The sequence below is a fragment of the Eurytemora carolleeae genome, unplaced genomic scaffold (genome assembly GCF_000591075.1).
Source record: "Eurytemora carolleeae unplaced genomic scaffold, Eaff_2.0 scaffold856, whole genome shotgun sequence".
NCBI lineage: Eukaryota > Metazoa > Arthropoda > Copepoda > Calanoida > Temoridae > Eurytemora > Eurytemora carolleeae.
In genome coordinates, this window is record NW_019396743.1 from 1 (window position 1) to 19,502 (window position 19,502).

General features: G+C 31.1%; 1 protein-coding gene across 1 annotated transcript in view; it reads left to right on the forward strand.

The window, feature by feature from the left end:
* Nucleotides 1–176: 176 nt before the first annotated feature.
* LOC111708086 (uncharacterized) overlaps nt 177–19,502 on the forward strand; it is a 60,277-nt gene continuing 40,951 nt past the window's right edge. The window contains exons 1-11 of the mRNA XM_023481347.1: nt 177–815; nt 3,498–3,598; nt 3,774–3,966; nt 4,440–4,717; nt 5,581–5,622; nt 5,960–6,190; nt 7,145–7,255; nt 8,704–8,784; nt 10,644–10,812; nt 12,508–12,569; nt 14,037–14,119. Coding sequence (XP_023337115.1) covers nt 811–815; nt 3,498–3,598; nt 3,774–3,966; nt 4,440–4,717; nt 5,581–5,622; nt 5,960–6,190; nt 7,145–7,255; nt 8,704–8,784; nt 10,644–10,812; nt 12,508–12,569; nt 14,037–14,119 — 1,356 coding nt within the window. The 5' untranslated portion in view covers nt 177–810. The remainder of the gene's footprint in view (nt 816–3,497; nt 3,599–3,773; nt 3,967–4,439; nt 4,718–5,580; nt 5,623–5,959; nt 6,191–7,144; nt 7,256–8,703; nt 8,785–10,643; nt 10,813–12,507; nt 12,570–14,036; nt 14,120–19,502) is intronic.

The following is a 19,502-nucleotide window of genomic DNA, read 5'->3' on the forward strand; positions in this document are numbered from 1 at the left end:
TATAGAAAGGAACCGTTCCTTTGCGCTCAAATTCTGAACGAAAAATCGGCTTTTTCTCCGGCCACAGTTGTCTTTGAAAAGTAAGACTATTACCGATGAATAGCGCTTAGGCTGTTTAGTTTACCCTGAAATTACCCAAAAAAGTGAACGGTCCCTTTAAATCAATTTTTTTTAATTATTTTTTTTTTCACGGGTACTTCAGCTGTCTAGAATTTAATATTTCGCTTTTCCTAACAGTTATTTCGACACAGCCTAGACTTGTATGAACCTAGTTCGTTCCTTGTATACCCTCTACAAATTGTGAACTTTCACATAAATATCTAATCTTAAGCATTGACCATCTTTCGATCAAGATATTTCCGTGTTAGCATTCGGACGGAGAAATCTTCGAAACTGATGTCCGGGGGGTGTTATAAATTTGTAGATTCAAACATTTACAAACACATAAAAAACCAAATTTTCAAAAACGACAAATTGAATGTGAATCATAAAATCTACAAATACAACCCCCTTTCCTTGCACTAAACTATAATCTACAAATACACCCCCCTTTCCTTGCACTAAACTATATTTGTATCATCTGGCGCAGGGCGCCTCGAGAGAAACAGTAGGCGCCGGGTTCCCAGTACACTAAGAAGGAACAGAGGGAAAGTGACCATTATGTGAAACTATCCTTCTATATAACTATCTATCTATCGATCTATCTAACCAGGAATCAGTGTAATCTCCATGAATAAGTGATAAAGTGAAAATGTGATGTAACTGTAGTTTTGTGATTTCAAATTTTAAAAAATCAGTTTAATATCAACAATGAGGTAAAAATAAATAGGGTTTTAAATGTTTCAGCAAAGTAAAATTAAAGTTATCTAGAAGTAAAATATTTTTGAATATTTTCCATTAAACTTGAGAATTAGACTAGAGAATTAAACTTGAGAATTAGACTAGAGACTTAAACTTGAGAATTAAACTAGAGACTTAAACTTGAGAATTAGACTAGAGGCTTAAACTGGAGACTTAAACTTGAGACTTAAAAATGAGACTTAAACTAAACTTGAGAATTAAACTGAAGACTTAAACTTGAGACTTAAACTTGAGACTTAAATTTGAGACTTAAACTTGAGACTTAAACTTGAGACTTAAATTTGAGACTTAAACTTGAGACTTAAACTAGAAACTTAAACTTGAGACTTAAACTTGAGATTTTAAAATGAGACTTAAACCTCAGACTTAAAGTTTGAAATTGAACTAAACTAATTATTTAATGTTGTTACAAAGCAAATAGTTTTAGCATTAGGTTGAAAATAAACTTATTTTGTGAAATGAGTCCGTTTGCACTGCACAATTGCCGTGTCTCATGTTCATTGGACTATATAAAGTCATATATTAAGTCTTTAAGTCGTCTTCCTATTCCAAAGTTTTTGTTCTGTTTACTATACTTTTGAAAACATTAATCGTCATAAAATATATTGGAAATACCGAGAATTTATGCTATTTGGCTGCATTTGGTTTGATTTCAATGACATTATATCAAATACTATTTTCAAGGCTCTTGTAATGAATGTAAAAGATATTGATTCGATCATGTGTTGGCCTTAGAAATCATTTAATAAATGAGGAATCAAGCAAAAATCATAAATGTAAAAAGGACTGAAATAAAGAAGAAGAAAACATGAAATAAAATTTTTTGAAAAATGTTAATACAATAAAGGTTAAAGGAGTATATGAAATTAGAGAAAGAAGAATGTTAAAAAGGCTTTATTAAACTTTAAACTTTTAAAGTAATGATTATAAGTTTAGACAGGCCATAAATCTTCCCTGGGTCATAGATTAATTCAAATAACAGACAGGACACTAGATGTCGTCTTTTCAAGATTTATAAATATTTCGTTCACAATAACCCTAAGGCAGAGGCCCAAAGGAGTTACGCGAAGTCGGCGTAGAACATGCTCTAGATCTCTGTCTTTAATTCTACAGAGAGCGAGTTTAAAAGAAGAAAAAAGGGCTTGATTGGTTTAGACATTTCAGTTTTGACATTTTATCAAGGTACTAATCCAAGGAAAGTTAATTTCGGTCGCGTATACTCTGCGTAAATGTTGAAACCAGTTCTCTCTGGGCGGAATTTGTAAACAAGAAAAGATGCATCGGTGTTTGTTTAGTATCCGAGGAGGTTAAAAGCATTTAATTTTGATAATTTTGAAAATTCACATAATAGTTTCCTATGACCAGAATATTTCATAGATTATTTTTGTGAAAATTGACAATTTTTGTGACATCCGTCTTGTGTTTACTTTTCCGCCCAAAGACAGTACACTGCAGTACAAAAAATATGTACACCTCTGAAATAACTTTCCTTGCATTAGTGCCTTGCATCTTATAATAACAGCACAACACCCGAAGGCAAAAGCCTTTATAATATCTTATTATAATATGAAAATATAGATTTAAAAGAATAGAAGAATATACTAGCTGGAGTACCCGACGTTGTCCAGGTCTTAAATAAGGAAAAGATCTAATCTTTTATTTTATCCTTAGTCAGAATTTACAAATTTCGACAACATAGTAAATAAAATGTATTGTTATATACTCATAGAAGTATTTAGTAAATTATTTCCTGTCATATGTTCTCAACATGACATTTGTAATTAGATTTGTAATTGCAAAGTTAGACTTACAAGACAATGTGTAGTAAAAATGCAAGTTAGAAATGCATTTTATACAATTTCTATGTTCTTTCGTTTTTCTAGCTGTCTCTCAACTGTCAGAGTGTCGCACGCAAATATTAACTACAGAAAACTGTAGAATAGGAAGACGACATTTTGCAATACTAAAGTGCATTTGATGTTGTTTCAAAGGTGATAGTTTTACTAGTAAGTTATTATATCACTTACTATGTGAAATGGGTCTGTTTACACTGCACAACTGCTGGGCTTCAAGTCCATTGGACTACTTTCATTACTTGAGTTTAAAAGTCGACTTTCTATTCCAGAGTTTTCTGGTTATCTCTGTAGGCTAGGCTACCGTCATCGTCGTGTATATATAGATTATATATATATCATATATTAATACAATGAATACGAATTTAGATTTCAATTTTCCATATCTACCAAGCTTTCTAACAGCATGAATACATAAGACCTGGAAACAGAGAAAAGCAGTCAATTAACAATTAATCTTTGTTTACTTAATAGAACACATGTAATCTGAAATAACTTGTTAGAAATCAACACTTAGATAGAAAATTCCTCTTCATTGTATTGATATAAACGCCAACCAATGTACACATTTTTTTAAATAGGTTGACAATTCTCAACAAATTTCTTATTTTATTAAGAAGAGTTTTGTTCTAATTTTTTGTGTACTTCTGAAAATTTAGTTTGATTTTGAAACATCAAAATTATCTTGTAGGAACGAAATTATTTTAGAACGCAGGGAAATCAAACCATTTCTGTGTAAAAAGTGTTTAGTTGACCTAAATTAACTTAATCCATTTTGTTCAGGTGTATAAAGATTATTTGGATTGTATGGATCATCCCTCTCCTCTCCACAAACATTATTTATTCAATCAGATTTATGCAGTCAAATCAATTCAGAGCATCAGGTAACTAATATCGTCTTCAGTTTTCACTTGTTCATGGAATCACAGTATTATAAAAAATCTTTTAATCTTTATATGACAAAAAAGAAAACACTAATAAAAAGAGAATATTAAACATTTTTAATTGCAAAATAGAGGCCCGCATTTTACTCCCAAAACAAATATTTTAAATTTTCAGATTCGTTGAACTCTGATGTGAGAACTTCTTCCGATAATTTGAGAAGTGAATTATCCGAGGGACGGAAATATGAAACAATTAATCGGAATTCTAACAAGGAAAATAAGTTTTTATATAAAGATTCCAGTGCCATTAGAGAAAGTGCCAAAGCAAGGGATGAATTTAAACCAATTCAGTTTCCTACTCCCCAAAGGAATTTGTTGATATTATTTGTAATTTTGTTCGACATTTTTTTTTTCTTTTTTTTAAAGAAATAATTTATTGAATAAAATTTCCTTTACGTACGAACTTTCATTTTCTACGTCGCAGCACTTAGAGAAAGTTTTTCTCCAACCAAAAACAAACAAAAAATTACCTCTTTCAGATAGAAAATAAAAATTATTTTAAAAAAATAGTTTTAGAGCCCTTTTTCTTTAAACAAAAGTGCAAGTAAAACAAAAATAACCTAATATTTTGGATTAAGCTCCAGTGGTTCATAAAACCAGACCAATAGCTAGGTTGTTTCGACAAGAAAAACATATTTGCAAGAAAATTACGTGTATAAAAATAAGGCATTTTATAGATTATGTCTTTCAACAAATTAAAATTTCGTGTAACATATTCTAGAATTCTAAAATTAAGTGTTTAGTAATTATATTCGTTTTGAAAAGTATCAACTCTGTCCAGATATGATGAGTCTAATGTCATGGGAAATCTTGGAAATCAAATCCGTGAAAATCCTTTAAATCCGTCATCCTACAAATCCGCACTTACTGGTGAAAGTAGATTTAGTTCAAATCTTGATAAACAGCTGAGCTCTCTTCTCGAACAGTCAGGAGAGTTTAACGATTTATACCAAGGTAGCGCAGAAGACGACTCCTCCAATGTTGACCGAACAACAGAGGTGTTTACTCGACCTCCTAAAAGAGTTTATTCCTCTACGATGTTGACTACATTCAGTAAAGGTAAATTATTTAAAACTAGCTTGGGAACCCAGCGTTGCCCAGGGGAGTCATAGTTAGTCCCACCAATTACGATTTTAACTATTTTTCCCTATAGTAGACCCTCTCAATTTAGAATCTCAAAACCAAGCTAAGAACATTCTAGAAAGTCTCCCAAGTTCCCTAATTTAAATTTGAAGCAAATCTGTCCAAGGGGTTCCTGAGTTACGATCGGACAAAAAAAAACAGACATATAAACAGTCAGATAAACAGAGATTGCAACTTTATTATTAAAAATGTCGAAACTTAACTTGGCAAATTGCCATTAGTTTGTGTATTTGGTGTCAAATTAAAATATTGTATTTCAAAATGTAATGATGTATTGCATAATAAAAGTATCATTAACTAGAGATAAAAAATGCATATAAAATAATCCAATTTAATAATAAGTGTCATATTAATAGAAAATCTAACATGTAAAACCGCAAATCACAAAATTTGATATAATTTAGTAAATATTTTCATAAATAGAATCTAGATTTCACTCATTTAGGCAGTTTTCACTCACATATTTTCTTTTTTATTCAAAATTACTAAATCGTTATGATGACCTTTTAACAATACATACCTTTTATACAAATGCATGTTTATGATGCTTTGCGTGTGCCCTTCTAATGAGCAAAAAGTCGTTATGAATTATTTTAATTTTTAGTAAAAAAGCTCCTCTCTTGTAATGTATAGCTTAGACCATGTTTTCTTCGGGCATCGCAAAATAATTTAGCAGATTTTTTATTTTCATAATTTCCAAAATTTATTAAAATCCTGATATTTTTGCGAGGCAAAATTATCCGATTTCGTAAGGGCCTTAACAAAAACACTTCTTTTAGGATTTAGTGAACGCGATATTGAAGTGTACACCAGACCGTCAGGAAAAGATATCTATTATTATTATTTTCAACAAAATAAAATAAACATAAACTAAACCGATTAAAATTGCCAAACTATTTGATGCACATGGCCAAGGTTGGGAACTTTTAAATGAGATTGACATAAAAGCTTTATGATTTAATCTGTTTCTTATGATTAATTGCAATTATAAAATACCTCAGATAGAAAGTTTGAAAACGTTTATAAATTAAAATAAAACTTCATTAAAGTTTTCAAATACCTAGCCATTCTTAAAAAAAATTGATAGCATGGCCAGTATAGAATGCAGTTGATTGGAAAATACATTTAAAAAAAGTAATTGCGTATCTGTTAAAACAGTCATTGAAAAGACCTCCGAAACCTACATCTCTAAAACTGAACCTAGAGTAAGACACCTGGAGGTTTATAACAAACCCAACCTTTCTCCTGGTACCTATACACCCACTAGTTCTTCTCCAGGTTCTAGTTCCTCCTCTCCGTCCCGTGACCTGGAACCATACTCAATATCATCAGTACAACTTGGAACTAATAATATATCTGGACTGGAAACCCATTATAACTCCCTTCTAGGTAAATATCAATTGTGTGAAATCTGAAAAAATAAAGGATTTAAAAAATTATGAAAATATTAAATTTTTAAATGAAAATTTATTGTTTTAATGTTAATTCACACGTTTTTATGGATAAGAAATACAACGTTTAAATTCAAGCGGAAGGCGAATACAATGAAGACGACATTTTTATTTAAACTTAGACTATTGACAAGCTTTTATCGAATTACAAGTTTACAAGTAATCATAGAGAAGCTTTATTAATTGTTTATGTGTATCCATGATGTCTAACAACTTAAAATAAATCTATAAAAAATTGAAATCGAAAGTCGTCTTGATTGTATTTAATATAATCGCTTACCACAGTAGTTGTTTTAATTACCTTAAAACTCCTAAAACTGTGGAATAGGAAGACGACTGGTAGACTAAAGTTATGACTCTAAAAATTCCGATAAAATTGTGCAGTGGACACAGATCCATTTCAATTTAAAATTAGTTTTACAGGTACTGAGACCGAATTTAAAAAATTTGAGCCGCGGCATAAATTTGAGACGCGGCTCAATATGGTTGGTTCCATTTTAAATTGTATGAAATTTTTCAAGATTTAAGCCGGCGCTCAATTAAAACCGGTTTGTTAGGGGGTTTGAGACGCGGCTAAAATTCATTAAATTCGGACTCTGGTAAAACTATTTAGTTAACAACAACTTTAACCACACATCGAATTACTAGCATGTTTTCTTCCTAAACCATAGCTTTATGGATCTTACTGTAGTTAAGCAACTCTAAGTAATTCTTTGAATAATAATTATACAGTTTCCCATTGCATTTTCTAAGTAGAGGTAATCTAAGAAATTGTGAAAAAATCAATGGAAAAATTTTGAATTATTTTTTTCCGAGATTTGCATCTTTTTTCAACCTTATACTGTAAAATATTCTCCAAATATTTGTTTCTTCTATGATTTTTTTTCTTCAGAATCTGCAGATACTGGATATATTTCTAAACTGTCCAGCTCGATTGACCGGCCCAGTTCTCCTAGCTCGCTTGAACGACCTGCCTATAGGTCCCGGCTCGAGCCATATTCAGGTAAGAACTTTTTTTGATAGTTAAAAGAAAGCCATAGACCGAAAATAAAATAAAATAAAAAATCTAAATTTGTGTCTTTTTACGATTTTGCTTCGTTGTCGTTGATTTTTTTTTACTTATTTTCATATTAGTCAAATGTTGAGAATAGTAACGATTTATTTTGTACTTTTGTCAGATCTTTGACAACAATTATTGTATCATAATTTTCAGAGAAAATATATTTCGTCAAGGTGTCATTATTAGAGTTACAGTTCACCGGACATAAACACCTGTTTAGTATTAAAAGTATAGAGAAGGAGTGATGATCATTTTGTTATGATGAATGTCAAGGTAGCAACATGGTCTTTATCTAAATCTGTTTAGCATTGAAGAAAACAACACAAGCTAAATCATTTATTGTCTTTTATCATGTTTTTTATTAGAGGGGAAAAGGACCGATCATTCTCTTTATAGTTTAATTTAATAATCCCTATATCTGTGCAACCTGATGCTGTAGATAGAACTGCGACTTTTTGTGAAATCGTAAATTATAGTTTTATTTTATGTGTTAAGTATGAGAAAAACGAACTTATCCGGTTAAATATAAGAAATTTACAAACATTTTTGGTCTTCTCACTCCTGTATGCCGAGTCCATTAGCGCCTCGATCCAATCAGGGTTCAGTCATGTGTTTGATGTCTATTCATCTATCTTTCTATCTATCTCATTATCCAATTAGAGTTATGAATCCTTATATCGGCGCTATCAGTAAATGGAAATATTTACTTCTACTGTAACAATGGTGTTCTCCATATCTCTTCTATAATAAAGAAGTTATGATTGAAAACATTTACAACTTCAATCTTTACTTTAGTTTACTTTAGTTTGACGTGACTTATTCTAATTCCTTTATCTTAACAACTTTGATATTTTAAACTGGATTTTCGGATTCTAACAAAAAGTTTCGATCTTTCGAACTTTCTTCTCCTGGAACCAAGGTACTAATGCAAGGAAAGTTAATTGCGGTCGAGTATACTCTGCGTACATATTGAAACCAGTTCTCTCTGGGCGGACTTTGTAAACAAGAATAGATGCATCAGTGTTCGTTTAGTATCCGAGAAGGTTAAAAGCATTTAACCTTCGAAATAACCTGGAACCAATCTAATTAAACAATGGTTGTGTTTCAGTTTCAAAAATTTGGAGTTTTTCCCAAAAGGCGTTTTACCAAGTGACAATTTCTCAAGTAGTAACTTCTTAAAAGTGAGGTCAGGTCTTTTGAGGCGCCGTAGACTGCAATGTGAGCCGAGCACTGAGGCTAGGATGGGCTAGGGTGCCAAGCGCAGCGGCTAGGACAGATTTGGAAAGTTGCCCTCGGGAAGTGGGCGTTTAGGATAAAGCCTTTGTAAAATAACCAAAAAATTGTATTTTTTTTTTTTAAAGCGAACACTCCCTTGAAATGAATATATTCAGGTGAAAGTGTAGAAGTTGATGAATTTGAATTTTCTGGCGTCGAACTTGAATACTCTACAGAGGATACCTTAGCACACCCAGGTATCGTACACCTACAGGAACAATATGGAGGTAGGGGGGGGGGGATCTCTCCAAAAAATCTGCTTTGAGGAACAAGTACTTTTTTAATGTAATAAAGTAATGAAAAAAAAAATAAAATATTTTTTAAAAATTCACAAATGAAGGTTGTGACATATGATTATATATTTACTTTATTAAATTGTAGAATTAAATTTTTTCCCAAAATAGAATACGTCACTTTAAAATAGCGTCTAAATAAATATCAAATATAAAACAAAATTGTGACATGTGGACTTATAACAGTGACTTGCGGAATCCTGCTAGCATTAACAATGAATGAAATTGTCAGAATTAAACACTTTTCAAAGTAGAAAACCACGATATCGTTATCAAATATCGGTTAAAATAGATTAAAAGGGTTCCAATGTGAATCCGACAATCTCTATTTAAATGAAGGGATTGCTGAAATTATAATAACTGTCCCTTTAAGCCGAAGGGGTGTTCTGGTTCGTACCAACTATACAAACATATGGTTTTTAGTTTTAAACCAACTGGTGTTGATATATTTATATATTTATCTATGTTGCCTTCAATTAAATAGAATTGGTAGTATTGTTTATGGTTCAAGAATAGGTGCTAATAAAATACTTAATGAAACATTATTATTTACTCTTTTTCTTTCTAAAAAAAACACTTCCTTTCGTTTCAAATGATTTGATTCAACTTGCATTCTTCAAATGTAATTGGAATGAAAAAAAAACTCTTTATTTATATGAATAAGCAAACTCACATTAATGCAACCTGGTGGTGTAAATTTAAAAAAAAACATTGATTTTAAAGTTTTTTATTTAGCAGAATTAACAGATAAAAGTATCAATAATGTCTATCGGATCAGAGCTGAAAACTTTAGAATGGGATACTAATATTAATATCCAATGTAGACACTTCTAATTTTCTTCCTAATTCGCTCTTTTTCTTTCTTTTTGGATATCCGTAGTGTGCTTGACTTAATGTGAGTCCACTCATTGAATGGCGCGCAAAATTTGAAATTTCTGGGCTTCTCTGATTGACTGTGTACGAATCCCCCAAACTCACTCTATTGGTTTGGTTTTGTATAGCCTTTTGTGAATAAAAACTTAAAATAATATTTATCTTCAAGAAAAAAAAGCTAAAGCATTGATCTCGATATCCACAATTCTAAAGTTTCCCACTCAGGGTGCATATATGTAAATTTAAACAATAAACACTAAACACCAATCAAAGATATAAATATTTTAAACGTGTTTAAATTAGTTTTTTTTTTGGCGTGGAAGGATTTCTTTGAAATTGAAAGAGTTTAAGAAAAAAAACTGAATAAAAGTCTTTGGTTTCACCCTATAAACTGACAAATGCTTTCTCGTAGCCCTAGACATGTACATCTAAGAATTATAACATGCTTGTTTCTAGCTACAGATAAAAAGAGTAATTGACAAAGTCCCGATCGATTTTTGCATAAGAGGAGGCACATTGCCCATTGCCCATTGCACATTGCACATTGCACATTGCACATTGCACATTGCCCATTGCACATTGCACATTGCACATTGCCCATTGCACATTGCGCTCACATTTCGGATTGCTGTGGCCATCATTAAGGTCGAAAACATGCCTATTACTGAAAAAAAGAAAATGCCACGAACTATTCTAATTCCTATATCTTTGCAGCCTGATGGTGTAAACTTTTGATATTTAAAGCTTAGATTATTTGATCTAACAGAAATCATATTTAAGGTCTACGACATTGGGTTGTAAAGATATAGGGATAAGAAAATCAGAGTTTGTGGCAAAGTCTCAAATCCTTTGAATAATAAACATAATGCAGCAGAAAAAAATATTTTTAGGTTCCATTAATTTCTCTGCTGAGCCTATATCCGCACGACTACCCTATCTTCAACCAGATAAAGACGAAATAAAAAGAGATCCTACGGAAGACCTCGAACACAATGATGAAAAATATGATAATGAGAAAAAATGGAAACCAAAAAACAAAATAAACAGCCGGGATTTCAGGTAAAATATTTTTATTCATTTTAAATAAATTTTGATTTACATTATTGCATTTCAGATATATTATCCCTGTATCCTTGCATCTTTGTATCTTGTATCCTTGGATCCTCGTATCCTTGTATCCTTGTATCCTCGTATCCTTGTATCTTTGTTCTTTTGTATCCTTTTATTCTTAAGTATCCTTGAATCTTTGCATCTTTGTATCCTTGTATCTTTGTATCTTTGTATCCTTTTATCCTTGTATCCTTGTTTCCTTGTATCTTTGAATACTTGTATCTTTGCATCTTTGTATCCTTGTATCTTTGCATCTTTGTATCCTTTTATCCTTGTATCTTTGTATCCTTGTATCTTTGTATCTTCGCAACTTTGTATTCTTGTATCTTTGTATCTTTGTATCTTTGTATCCTTCGTATCCTTGTATCCTGAAGGCACGTTATCCTGCTTCCTGGAGTTTTTTGATAAATCAAGCCATTAGATAAACTATCTTGGGTTTACCACACTCTGTCCCAATAATGATGGGAATTAAATATTGAAACATCAATAAATTTCAAATATATTATAATATTTTTAGAACATGCTGTACATCTTGTGATTTGTAATGTACTTTTCAAAATGGTGGCTGGCTCTTGAGTACAGGGTTACCCACAAAAGATAAGATGACTGTAGGAAATTTGTTCAATCCATCTTTTTACTTTCAGGTCTTAACTGGCTTACTTCTGTGCTTAACAATTATGTAAACCATTAAATACTTTATTGAAGATATAACCCAAAAGTCAAGCTACAAATTGTCCCAAAAGTCAAGCTACAAATTGTCCCAAAAATCAAGCTACAAATTGTCCCAAAAATCAAGCTACAAATTGTCCTAAAAATCAAGCTACAAATTGTCCCAAAAATCAAGCAACAAATTGTCAAATTTTAAGAGTTTTCGTCGTCTTTAAAGTTTCATCTTTTGTGGGTAGCGCTGTAAAAATTTACGAAAAAGTAATTTTGGTTTTATTTTGTAAATTGAAATTAAAAAAAGAGACCACATTATTTTTTATTAGTAATTGTTTCACTTGATGTTTTACAACTTTTGTTAAAGAAAAAAAATACAGACCGAATCTAAGAAAATATAAAGTCTTTCCATTTTGGGGACACCCTGCACTCTCAGTACTCCCAGTAGTGTTGACAACCTTGATTTATAAATTCTATCCTTGCAATAATCCTCGTGACTTGAAATTTAAAGGTTTCCAACGAGAAAAAGTTATTATCCTTTATTTATCTATTTAAAGTATAAATTTCAAGCTTTAAATATATTTAATCTTTCACAAGACACGTTCGCTTACAAAATATTTTTAGCTTATTGATGGAAACTTTATAAAACACGAAACTGAAGATTCTAAACTGGGTTTCAATTTCCTTGATGATATAGAAGTCTTAAATTGCTCTGATGTTATTTCCAGTTTATTTTTGAATGGCTATAAAAATAGTTCAACCCCATCTTATCGAAAAATAACTATTTCGAAGGATACAATTAATAACTTTACTAACGTTATGAATGAAAAATTCCAATTTTTCTCTCATTTTTGAACAAAACTAAGTGACACAATTACTTTATGTGTGTAAATATATGTTATAGAGCATATATGTATCTATTTACCTTAATTTTGTATCTAGACCTTCTTACTTATTTACCAATCTTGTATTATGAATGTTTAGAAAACGACCAAGCTACTCTAAACCAAACCGACCGTTGAACCAAGAGGATTCAGTCACTTTTGGTACAGTATACTTTCTTATCGGGCATTTTCGGTACAATATTGTTCATAATCGGTCATCTTCGGTACAGTATATTGTTTATTATTGGTCATCTTAGGTACAGTATACTTTATTATCGGTCATCTTCGGTACAGTATTGTTTATTATTGGTCATCTTCGGTACAGTATTGTTTATTATCGGTCATCTTCTGTACAGTATTGTTTATTATCGGGCATCTTCGGTACAGTATTGTTTATTATCGGTCATGTCCGGCACAGCTACTTTATTATCGGTCGTGTTCGGTACAGTATACTTCATTATCGGTCATGTTTGGTACAGTAAACTTTAATATCGGTCATCTTCGGTATACTTTATTATTGGTCATGTTCGGTACATAATTGTTTATTATCGGTCATGTTCGGCACAGCTACTTTATTATCGGTCGTGTTCGGTACAGTATACTTTATTATCGGTCATGTTTGGTACAGTAAACTTTAATATCGGTCATCTTCGGCACAGTATACCCTTATGATCGGTCATGTTCGGTACAATATATTTTGTTATCTTAAATTTTCGGTACAGCTTTGTTTATTAAAGGTCATGTTCGGTATAGTACAGTATTGGTCATATTCGGTACATTATACTTTATTATGGTTCATATTCTGTCCAGTATTGTTCATAATCGGTCATGTTCGGTACAGTATTGTTTATTATCGGTCATGTTCGGTAAAGTATTGTTTATTATCGATCATCTTCGGTACAGTATTGTTTATTATCGGTCATCTTTGGTACAGTATTGTTTATTATCGGTCATCTTCGGTACAGTATACTGTATTATTATTCATGTTCGCTACCTTTAAGTTTATTTTTGGTACAATAAAGTTTATTTTTGATTTCATGAGATACAGTATAAGTTTTTTTGAATCACATTCACTACTGTACTTTAAATGACATTCTATACCTTACATTTAGTTTATGTTTAATCAGTGCACATTTTATACTTTATCTCGTTTTTTTCGGCAATATTCGATATCACAGTAATTTTTGTTGTTGCTTTCGTATACATTAGGTACAGATGCAATCAACTGTAAACTTTGCTTTCAAATTATGCAGTAGAGTACAATTCAATTATTAAAGTTTGTTTTTACTGCACAATTTAGTCTTCTTAGTGATAGTTTTAAAATTTGTATAAGATATATAACATATAATAAGTTTTTTAATGTTTTGCGTTGCAAAGTTTTTATTTTGAGAAGATTTAGTCATGTCGTCTTCCGCCAACTATTATTTAGGGATAGGATTTTAAAAAAAGAACTTTTTTACAGTTTGATCCAAAAACAGTTTACTTCTCACCGTTTTTTATTCTTTATAAAGTGTGAAGTTCGCCACTGAACGAAGCATTTTATATTTGCAATTTACAAATATAAACAAAGACGATCTTTAGTTCACAGTTTTCTGGTTCTCATTGTATGATTTCAATATTACTATCCAGGTATTCTGATATCTCCTGAAGAGGGTACCGGAGAACTAGACTGTCTAGGACCTAGGAGATCCAGTCTTATATCAAGTATACAGGTAAACACTGCAGTACTGCACAATATATCCAGTATACAGGTATACACTGCAGTACCGTACAATATATCCAGTATACAGGTATACACTGCGTCTGCAGTACCGTACAATATATCCAGTATACAGGTAAACACTGCAGTACAGTAGTATATATCCAGTATACAGGTAAACAAGTATGCACTGCAGTATCGTACAATATATCCAGTATGAAGGTATACAGGTATGCACTGCAGTACCGTACAATGTATCCAGTATACAGGTATTCACTGCATCTGTAGTACAGTACAAAATATCCAGTATACAAGTATACACTGCATCTGCAGTACAGTACAAAATCTCCAGTATACAGGTATACGCTGCATCTGCAGTACAGTACAATATATCCAGTATACAGGAATAAACTGCAATAAGGTACAATATATCCAGCATACAGGTATACACTGCAGTACAGTACAATATATTCAGTGTTTTTACAGTACAGTTATCACATTTTGTTCCTCAATATAAAATTAACTAAAATATGAAAATCTTTTTAATTTTCAATATGCAAAGATGGTAATTGGACCACATTTTGTAAAACCCAGACGTTGGACTAATATGGATGCTGCATTTATTAATTTAGATCTAACAATAGTATATTCTTAGAAGCAATATTTCAAACAACAAACAGTATTAAAATCAGAAACAGATTTTTGCACATTAATTACAAAAATAATGGTCGGATTGAACTTGTGTCAAAAAACATCTTTATCATGAAATGTAATTAAAAATTATTAATTTAAAAATAATTGTGGCCGCCATGGTCTAATTATGACCCGGAGAGATAGAAATAAATGAAGTGAAATCTATCCGTGATATGTTCAACCAAAATTAATTTAGAAGATGGGCGCGAAGCGCCCTCTAAGGCTAGAAAGAAGGGCGCGAAGCGCCTTGAATTTCTAGTATATATATATATATATATCCTGAAATCCTAGTCCATATAAATACTTTACTTGGGTGTCTGTATGTTTGTCTGCCTGGTTGTATCCAATAAAAGTCAAAACAGTGAAGTCGATTGGGCCCAAATTATGACCCCAGGGAAGGTTTATGGATGCTCAGAATTGTCTCCTATACTGAAGAATGCTTGGTATGAAACATAATCTTAAAACCCCAAATCGTGTGTTGAATACTTCTTTCCATATATTTTTATTAATAATCTATATATATATATATATATATAGTCCTTTCCATATATTTTTATATAGTCCTTTATATGTATTCAAACCTTTTTAAAGCTTTCACCCACTTTTATGCATAAATACAAAGGCACCCAGTAAAACGGGGCGTTTTAAAGTTTAAATTAACAATTTTAAAGGGACTGTAAGCGTAAGTTCAAGTGACCCTCTATGCAAAAATTGCAATGCACAATTTACATCGGTACCCTTTATAAACAGTTCATTTTCATTTGCGTTTCTTAGAAGAAATAATTTAGAGAAATTCACAGAAATAAACACTTTTCGTATCAGAAAAACGACGGTATCTTCCACATTTTTATTAGATAAAGGATTCAAGGGTATCGTTGTAAATCGGACATTGACGTCTTTGCATGGAGGGTCACTTGAAATTACGCTTACTGTCCCTTTAACTATAAAAAGTGTATTTATGCAGCCCAGACTAGCAACGTAATTGTCAAGATATTTTCTTTTTGTTGTTGAACTGAAGAATCAAAACTGTTGCGTTTAAAAATATTATTGATTGGTCAATTTGAATTATATGGTCAGCCCACCAATATATTTTTCATGTCAAATTTAATTTCTAATTTGGGTAAAAAAAGCTAATTTTCTTGGTAGTTAAAACTAAGTGGTGCTGAGTTTAAGTAGGATTTCGCAGCATTTACCATATGGTCTTTGATAATAATCATAAAACTTTCCCTTTCTTTCAATTGTATAAAATATGTAATTTAAAATGATTTTTTAAATGTTATGATAAACATCCATATTTGCGTAATATGATGTTTGACTCATGGATTGTTAGACTCATGTTATGATTTTAAACGGTCTAATATAAACATAAAACACAGCAATTGTGCAGTGTACTCAGATCCCTATATTTCACAAGTTGAATATCTAGTTACTGCTATTCTATTCACTTTATAACAACGATAAATACAAGTATTGATTGCTTAATTTTATAAATATTTTTACAGTTTTGTGGTTCTACCTGTATCTCAATTTAAAAATTAAAAGTAAAAATATGTTCGTAAATACAGGGTGTCCCACGAAACATGACAGTTGGTAAATAGTTTAGAATGTCTTCTTCCATACAATAATAAAAAATATTATATAGGAGTCATGTTAAAGTAAAATTAACTTCAAAGCAAAATATATTTTAGCAAAAATTTTTTTTAACGAAATAAACAGCAAACAGCCTTTAATATCTAATGCAGTGTATGGAAGACGACATTCAAAACTATTTACCAACTATCATGTTTCGTGGGACACCCTGTAGCTTGTCATTTCCTTCTGCAAAACCTGTCAAAAAAGTATACAAATTTGGACAGCCCTCCAGATAGTTTTAAGGTTGTGTAAATGAACCTTTCTATTCGAGAAAGGGTTTCTCAATGCCCCTCCCTTAACCCCCCTTAACCTCATCTTTACATGAATAGGGTCAACTCCCTATAACATACATTTTTACATCGTAATAAAGGATTTGATTCGACATATGTTATGCATCTTTGTTTAAATAAAACCCCTCCTATGGCCATCATTAATCAGTCAAGGTTGCCAATTATATATTTACATCAAAACTTACAATTTATAAATGTGAGTAAACCAAAGTTGAGGGAGTAGAGTTTGTGTGCATTATTATCCTTTATATTTCAAACAATTAGACTATTTGATCTTACAGAATAGTTTGACATATTAAAGGTCTATGACAAAATAAGTGCAATACTAATAATAAGTTTTTTTTTTTGGCGTATTTCTGCATACTTTACAATAGTTTTAATTCAATTATTCAAACATTTTGAACAATTGCGGGCTCAGCGAGTAATAGTTGCAGGTGTCAAGAGCCCCCTCGTAACATAAATATAAAACATAAATAAACATATTAATATAATTTTAGGAGTTGTAGTTTAAGAAAAAAAATTCACAATCGGAGCCAGTCATATATTTGGTTAAATTATTATCATTGAGAGGTATAGGAGACTTAAAATATTAGAGTTTGTGACAAAAACTCATTTCTTTTCCTATTACAGTTTCTGCCAGAAACAGTAACTCTCACTTTTGACTCTCACATTGAATTTTTTTTTACTTTTAAGGAATAATAAGTTTAAGAAGTTTTAAACTTAAAAAAAAAAAATTTAGTAGGAAACAAAACGGTTAAAAGGCCGTTCCGTGTAAAAAAAAACAAGATAGCCTATAGATAGCCTATAGATAGCCTATAACAATTTAATGATTAAAGCTACAGATCTAAAAACTATATTTTTGAAAAGCCCATGAAAAATGAATGTAAACACATTTCGCACATATTTATATTTGTCACATATTAATATTTGTGAAAAACAAAAAAAATGTATTTTTTCATTTTTCCGACATATCTTTTTACTCCCCAGCACCAAAACTGTAAATGCAAGTAGTCTAATTTTTAATGAGCTCTACATGAAACATTAAGCTTTTCACATCCCCTAACCCCTATACCTTTACTCCATGGCCTTTTCTATGCGGGGATTTCTATTATTTGGAATTTATACAATATTTTGTAAACCTTTTTTTTCATAAATTGAATTTGAGTTTTAAACTAAACGACACTTACAAGAAAAAATTCTACGAGTTAAATTTCTTTTCTTTCAAGTTTTTAATTAAAATATTTTTTTTTTGAGATAACAGAGGTCTCAATAATATAAAGTTAATTCTTTTCAATTAAAACTATTCTTTTCAATACAGGATTAAACTTTTGCTATTCAGTAGAAAATTGTATATATTATAAAGGCTTTTAGCTTCTTCTGTTTCAATTGTGAAAATTTTCTCTTTGTATACATTGTAAAATAAAACTAAAAAAAGTTCGCAGGTTTTATATAAAAAATCGCGGATTTTTCAAATTTAATAAAAAATAAATTTTGGTGGAGGCAAATTTTTGAAATTTTGATCATTTATAAACCATTTCTGGGGTCATGTGAGGCCGGTCCTACACACAATTTAGGCCCGATTGGTTCAGCTGGTTTGAAGTTTATTGGATACAAACAGACAGACAAGCAAAGTATATATATACAGGGTGTCCCAAAAAACATGGGAATTCAGTGACGAATTCGATATCGACTTTGTTATGAATTAGCATTGTAATACCTAATTTCAAAAGCCATAATATTCTTATGTCTGCTAGAGTTTATTTAATGAAAAGGGTAAAAGACTGTAAAGATGTGTCTTTAATGTCTCCGCAAGATGAACAGTGAAGACGGACAAGTTTACTCTGTTTGCATACTGTAATTTTCTTGTTTTACTAAGAACAGCCGTATACAGTCAAAACATAAACAAACAAAATGTGAACATAGCAGACGAAACTCTTACAGAGTACAGCTTTCTCAGTAGGTATCACTATACTAAATCAAAGAATTATTTAAAAAGACGATATCGAATTCGTCACTGAATTCCCATGTTTATTGGGACACCCTGTAGATAATTACATCACACAATTTTGTAGATTTTAATTAAGTTATCTAAATACAATAAGTAGAATTAGAGCGATCAGAAGCGATTATTTATCGCGAACACTCCCTTTAAACATTCATTCTTTGGCTTCGTTTAGACTTATATCTTCTGCCAGAATCAATATTTCCCAAAATCTATAGAAGCAAACGTAGCAAATAAAATTTTGAATTCCGCGTTACTTTATATATGTTTAACCCAGTACTTCGGAGACACCTAAAGAATGTACAGTATGTCGTTTTCTAAACCTACCTTTATTTTTAATTGAATAATTATATAAAGCTTTTAACAAATGTTTCCGCATATTTCATGGCTTTTTATTTATTTTTACAATTACTACGATTTAGATACAGGGTGTCCCACTAAACATGACAATAGCAAGACGACTTGAAAGTCGTCTTTGATATTTGAATTTATTTGTGACATTTAGTCTTCTATCTACTTTAACATGTATGATTCTTGAAACAATTATCACATAATTCTCCTAGCCCTGGCATTTCCAAAAAGTGGTCTGCGTTTTTTTTTACTTTCAATATTACCGGAGATATAAAGAGTTTGGTTCAGATTTCAATTTTGTTAAATAAAAGCAAAATTGTCGAAATCTGAACGAAATTTTTCATATCTCGGGCAATATTGAAAGCACAAAAAATGCAGACCACATTTTGGAAATGGCAGGACTAGGGGAATTTTGTGATTATTATCTC